We start from the raw sequence: 6,695 nt of genomic DNA, 5'->3' as shown, positions 1-6,695 counted from the left end.
AAATAAATGGTAATGAGAGTTTAAAATGCAGAGGACCACACAGGAGTGATATGAAAAATTCAGGAGGATGTGGATTTTGGCTAAGGGCCTCCATGTTGCCTCAGGGTGTGTATAATGAAGAATATTAACATAACTGTACGTGATTTTATATTTTAGGTTTTTGTTTAAATGTAATATTCTTCTGCTGTGTGGTTCCATCACATTTGGAAGAATCACTGTTTCTGTTTTAACCCCATGTGGAACTAGAGTCAAGATTATTTTAATTTAGATTTTATTTTTTTAATCTTATCTTATTTTCGCACATTATTTTGGTCATATCACTAATACCAAGAGGACTGTAGAGCAGTATAAGTATAACCTGAAGAGAAAGAAGTAAGTAGGACTTGTAATTAGACCTGTGACAACAACATAGTTTGCTGGACAATATATTGTCCCTCAAATTATTGGGTGGATGACTGTGGGTTGACTCCTCTCATTCCACTACGGAACAAACACACCCAGGTGTTAAAACCAATGCTGAGTCAACCCTCTTGTTATCCAGTCTGTTTGGAGGTTAGAGATGAGGAAAACAAACGCATGGAAATATATTGAGCCCAGCAAAATTATCATGCGATTAATACAAACTTTTTTTATTGTATTTTATTATCTGAAACACAGTGCAGTTTTGCTTTTTAAATTTGTATTCAAAAACCAAATCGGTAACATTATTGCATTTGGAAATACTGTATATTGTTTTTGCTTCAGTACAACTGTAGACCCACAGGGGGCGCTTTTGGTTGACTTGACAGTCTGTAATACATTGTGAAGGAGCGCAGAAAAGACAATATTATGGTTTGATTCTCTGTCAGCTGTGGGATTGAGAAGTCCCCACCCTGAAGAGTTACACTTGAACTCTGCTTTGCTTTTGCTCACAAAATGCAAACTTTTCTACAAGAACATTTCGTTTACCTCAATTAAAAACTTAACAACTAATTTTTTTTTTCTTTTCCCCCTATTTAATGAAGCTCTCCAGCGGCTTACCTGTACATGAAAACTGCAACTGAGTCAAGCACTGTAAATAAAATATTTTAATAGTTCTGCGTGGCCAGATACCAAATAATTTATGACTGAGAGCAAAATTATTTTTCAAAAAATAATATTAACTAAAATATATCAATATGTATATATTGATAAATACATATTCTTCTTCTAGATGTGAACATTTCCGTGCACTGCTTAATGAAACAGACGAGGACGCCATAGAAATCGACCAGTTCTCATATCTGGTGTACAGAGCTTTTCTTGAATATCTGTACACAGACACAATTAACCTGCCACCAGAGGATGCTGTTGGTAAGTTCTTAAAGTCCTTACATTGACAAATGTGGTGTAGACAGTTGTGTGTCACTGTGAGGTTGAAAATTTAGTTTGTAGTTATGAGCAGAATTTGGGTCAAATTACAGCTAAAGATTAGGATTAAGATTAGGCATATAATTGTAGGACAAGGAATGCCTTATGTCTACGTGAAGTACCTACAAAAACCTGTGTGTGTGTGTGTGTGTGTGTGTAGGGCTGCTGGACTTGGCAACATTCTACAGAGAGACGAGATTGAAGAGGTTGTGCCAGGAAACTATCAAAAGAGGCATTTCTGAGGAGAATGCCATCACGCTGCTCTCTGCTGCTGTCAAGTATGAGGCCAGGGTAAGTATTAGTACTGACAACACTCAGTCTTTCCATTTCTTTATGTCAGGCAATAGAACAGTGCCTAGCCCAACGGTATACAGTCAGAAAGCCAGAAAACAATATACATTAAACATAGGGATGTTTTTAATCAGTCCAAAACTGTGTTGCCTGCACTTAATGGCCTCATCAAATTAACATTTAATTAATACACGTGCCATGCCCTGGTAATTTTTGTGTTTTCATTGACTAGAGCGCCTGTTATCATTATTAGGACCTTGAGGAGTTCTGCTTCAAGTTTTGCGTCAACCACCTAACCGCTGTCACGCAGACGCAGGCTTTTGCCGAAATGGACCACAACCTGCTCAAGAACTTCATCAGCAAAGCCAGTCGCTATGGGGCCTTTAAGAACTGACTATAGAAGCCCCCGTGGTGTTGAGTGCGACCAAGGTGCCGACCCCCAGACCAAAGTAAACACAAGGCTGATCACTACTTCAAAGTTTTGTCACCTGGGACGTAAACGTAAACACTGGAGAGACGAAAGATATAGGGTTTCTCCCACTAACTGATGCCTCTGTGTTTCTGCCCTGAAGTCGACCAATCGGAGGGGTCACCTGATGGGTCAATAAATACTGCACTAGACAATCAATCACGAGAAAAACGTCATGGGGGCTCAGGTATGTGCCACGCTGGGGTCGTCCTGTTGTCATTTCTGTTATTGATGAAGTGACGACTGACTGTGGCGCTGATCTGTCCGAGGGTTTTTTTGTTTGTGAAATTATGTGTTGCAATGGTTTTTCTCACGGCAGCAAACACCTCTTGAACTGCAAGCCTGACTGCAAAAGTAATCACTGGTTTGGGTGTTGACCTTTATTATGGTTTCAGGAGCATTTCCACATCTGAGCAACAGCCCTAACACATGACCGTTCTGCTTCTGAGACATTAAGAATTTCTGGGGGCGTAGAATGTGATCGTCAGCTGGATCATCCACTATGAGCCTGGAGATGTGGGTGATGTTGTGGGGCAGTCGGGTCAAAGTCACGCCTAATTTCAGCAGTTAGTCACATACAGTGTCCACTTTATCTTCTCTGTCCAGTCATCTTTTTTAAGAAGTGAGGATCAGTAGTCTGTGTTTTATTGGACATGTCACAAGAGTGGAGTAAAGACATGTAGGAAGTGATGTGAGAATTTTATTTTTAAACATAATCAGACTGCTAGTGTTTGTTTCTGTGCCCTCTTCGTCATAGACACACTCATACTTTCCATTACAGCCTAAATAATCTGCAGTAGTACGTCTTGGGCACCAAAGGCATCAATGAAAAAAAAAACAAAAACATGTGGGTGCATGTCAGAATCACAATAACTATTAATCATTGCAGCCTTACGGGGCTGAGAACATGTCACATCTGTAACTACTTTGTCAAAACAAATCCAAAAATGTCTTTGCATAGTTTCCTGTCTTGGATTTGCAAACCATGTCTAACATATCGGGTCAGCTAGGAAATGAGTTATGATTACTTGGTATGTAGGCTTTATAAAGTTATATAAAATAGCAATGTCAAATTGTGATTTAAATCTGTTACTTCTCACCAAAGACCATAGAGAACATCTGCACTTTAAGCTGTTGTGGACACAAAAGTTGAAGGTCCACTGCTGGTTTGATTGGCAACTGTCCACTCCCTACTCATATCAGAAGTAAGGATTTGCAGTGCTGAAATTAAAAGATAACACTTTTGAACCTACTGGTGGAGGATGCAGTGGATCAACAGCTTCTTTGTGCAATGATGTCAAATCCCTTATTTCCTGAGTGGACTTCAGTGCCGAGAAAAAGAAAAGGTTGTCTCAAAATGAAGAAGACGAGAGGCTACAGTCACTTCTTCTCTCTCTGTTTGATGAGACATGTTGAGAGCAAGTGTGAAGGTTTAACTGGGATCACAGGAGTGTTGTTGATGTTTGGGTGGGGGCGGGGGGCTTGAACTATTCCTTTAACTATTCCTGGGTAGTTTGTTCTATTGTGCACATGATGACTGATCAGTGGTGACAGGAGGTGATTAGAAATTTACAAGTCAACATTGCATGACCTTTGACATTGTGCTGCTTTCTTGACCCTCAAACCCTCCACTGAAATATTTGGCAGAGACAAAAACAAACAAGCAATCTCAGTTAAGTCTACATCTACACAACAGTATTCTTTTACATTTGTAATAATTCTTACTAACGACCTAATTACTACTAACGAAAGACCACACAACAGCATAATCTCAGAGGTTAAAAAAAAAACCCAAAGCTTTAATATAAAAACCCACACGACTTTATCCTCAAGGTCAGAGTACTGCTAATGGCAGAAAAGTGAAAACATGTTCATCCAAGACTAAATATGTTTTATTTTTGGTCAGCATTGTTAATCAGAATCTGTTACACTGTGCTTTCACCTCTTCCTGTGCTCAAAACGTCATTACATGTGCAATGAAACATCAACCAGTTCATCACAAGACCATTGAAGTGCATCTTTTACCGAGTTATGGTAAAAGTTGAGCTAATAAAATGTTGAACCACTGTTTATTGAGTCAGTCACATACAGTAATTCTGTTTTTGTTGCCCACTCCTGACTGTATTCAACATTTACAGATTAGTGCAAACTCTCATACTCCCCTGAACGCCATCAGCTGGTTTATTAAGGGCGAGCTACACCAGTGCTCTCTGGTGTAGCTCGCCCTCAGGACATATGAACACTTCAGTCTGTGATGAACCAAATGTTTACGTTTTTTGTTTATTTACTCTGACATAGCTTGATGTCCTAGAACAAAGAACAGTTCTTTGTGTGGAAGCTTGCAATGATTTCTGCCATTTTTTATTTGTTTTAAAGTAAAGTTTCTAAGAAGCATCCTAAGGGTGTTGTAGCCTCGGGTACAATATGTTACACCTACTGCATGTTTACTTTAGTTTAGGTAAATGTTGCTGTGAAATTTGTGTGACTTTTAGACTGTGTGTAACAATGGATGAAGGCGACGTGAGCCAATGAAAACATCTGGAAACAGTAGTTTTGCTGGAGGTATACAGAGGTGAAGAATAGAAACTGCTCCAAACAAATACTCACTGACTTAAATATTTATCCTAAAGACCTCTATTGTTAAAAAAAAAAAAAATCACCCAATTTCTCTGAATTGGCCCAGAAACTATTACTTATACACTGCTAATATTTTTTTCTTAGGTCATCAATATGACACTGACAGACAGAACAATTAAATACTATTTTACTAGGTGGCAGCAAATGGCTTAATACCTAATTAAAGAGAGAAACTCAGGAGTGTTACCTTTGTATGTCTTTCTTTAATTCCTGTGACTATTTCAGAATGATGTTCTGATGTCAAAGATTGTGCTACGGCTCTTGAAAATTCTGGGAAACGGTGAAGGTGTCTGTGGTAAAGTATTCATGTCTCTGTGTATCCTCTCTTGTTGCCACAGCTTTGCTTCACAACAGTTTATGTTTACAAAGTAAATGTTTGTTATTTTGAAATTCTTATTTTTTTTTTGTATCTTTATAATTCCACTTTTAGGTTTTTTGGGCTTAAATATCTTAAGGGTTAGCTTTTGAAAATGCCCAAAGAGCCTTGGAATAAAAATACTGAAGTCCACTCAGCAGAACACATCGGTTTTATACTGAAGTCCACTCAGCAGAACACATTTTTTAGAACTTTTAAGAAGTTGATCATGTGTTTGTTTTTATTCATGTTTTTGTTAAACAGATGTGTAGATCGTGGCTCTTGTGTTCTTCATTATCCAAACATGTAATGAGTAATAAAACAACCTCTGTAAATTGTGATTGTCTCTGTGATGTTTTTTGTTTTGTTTTTTCCAATATGCAGCTATTTTTATTTTAGATTATTTTATATATCTGCAAGGCAAAATGCTAACCTGCACCCAATACAAAAATGAAGACTGAAGACCACAGCTCATGTCTGTCACCAAGAAAATCAGAAAAGCCCAAAAGTATTTGGAGAAAAAGAAAACCTGGAAGAACTTGAGAGATAACCTAAGGAAGAATGTGTTGGGATATGTCAGGACACATGCTGCAACACTGCTTTATTCTGGATTGTGTAATTATTTTGTATGCAAGTTAAAATACTTGGGGAAAAAACTATGTTTAAAAAACTATATGTTTATTTAAATTTGTTTCCTAACTTATGGAGGCTTTGTCTAATTCTTTCTTCTTTTAATCTGTAACTGTCAAATTATCTTTACTCCTTTAATACTTTAGTAGCACATAATAAACAACTTTTACAGTAATATTTCCTATTCAAAAACTAAATTGACTTGTGAACGATGGAAGCCTAGCTAAACAAGTGTTTGTTTCCCTATTAAAATAATAGGTCGCCATCATGTGAAATGACTGATATAACATTTTGAAGAACATTTCATCTGAGCTCTTGCTTATTTGTTTTTTATTTTATTATTTGCTTATGCCTTTTTGCAGTTTTAGGAAGTAAAAGTGAAGTATTGAGGAACAACAGATAAGTACAGTAAGAGCAAAAGGCAGAAGTATAATCACAATACAAACCAATTATATCATTTGGACAGGTTTGGCGGTTTCTCAAGGTGAGCTCCTGTTATGTAAAGAGATAAATACAATAAACTCACTTCATGACTGAACAGTGGCCTCAGATCTAACAGAAACTGTTTCTTCATCAACTTTTATTTCCTATCCACTGCTCTCCATGCACTCCAATCCACATACACTGTTTGTTATTGTGGTTTTCAAACCTCTCATCATACCACTGTCTGCAGTCTGATGCTTCCTGTGTCAACCTTTAACACAACTGTGATCATGTCACAAACAGGAAGACACAAAAAGAGAGAAAGACAATTGTTTTAAGAAATGTTACTCTTACAATCTCATCATGCCTGAGTTACTTGATTAAGTAGAGTGCAGTGTGAAGTGTATTGAGGCTATAACTGAAGCAAAGGAATCTTGACTTAACCCAGTACTTCCCAAATAGTGGGGCGAGCCCCTCTGCAGGGTCGCAGTGAGGGTCTAC

At 37.7% G+C, this 6,695-nt stretch overlaps 1 protein-coding gene across 3 annotated transcripts in view; it reads left to right on the top strand.

Annotated features, from left to right (window-relative positions):
- Window positions 1–4,820, top strand: part of rcbtb2 (regulator of chromosome condensation (RCC1) and BTB (POZ) domain containing protein 2) — a 12,032-nt gene extending 7,212 nt beyond the window's left edge. For 2 of the 3 annotated variants that reach the window (XM_008309073.3, XM_008309072.3), the window contains exons 10-12: window positions 1,193–1,332; window positions 1,550–1,680; window positions 1,934–4,820. In XM_008309073.3, coding sequence (XP_008307295.1) covers window positions 1,193–1,332; window positions 1,550–1,680; window positions 1,934–2,074 — 412 coding nt within the window. In that variant the 3' untranslated portion in view covers window positions 2,075–4,820. Of the gene's footprint in view, window positions 1–1,192; window positions 1,333–1,549; window positions 1,681–1,912 lie in introns of all 3 variants that reach the window. The other variant, XM_017032260.2, reaches the window with a different exon arrangement.
- Window positions 4,821–6,695: the final 1,875 nt, after the last annotated feature.

This window comes from Cynoglossus semilaevis, chromosome 4 (genome assembly GCF_000523025.1).
Source record: "Cynoglossus semilaevis isolate Cse_v1.0 chromosome 4, Cse_v1.0, whole genome shotgun sequence".
NCBI classification, from domain to species: domain Eukaryota; kingdom Metazoa; phylum Chordata; class Actinopteri; order Pleuronectiformes; family Cynoglossidae; genus Cynoglossus; species Cynoglossus semilaevis.
The sequence above is the reverse complement of the archived record's forward strand: the minus strand, read 5'-3'. Positions and strand labels throughout refer to the sequence as shown.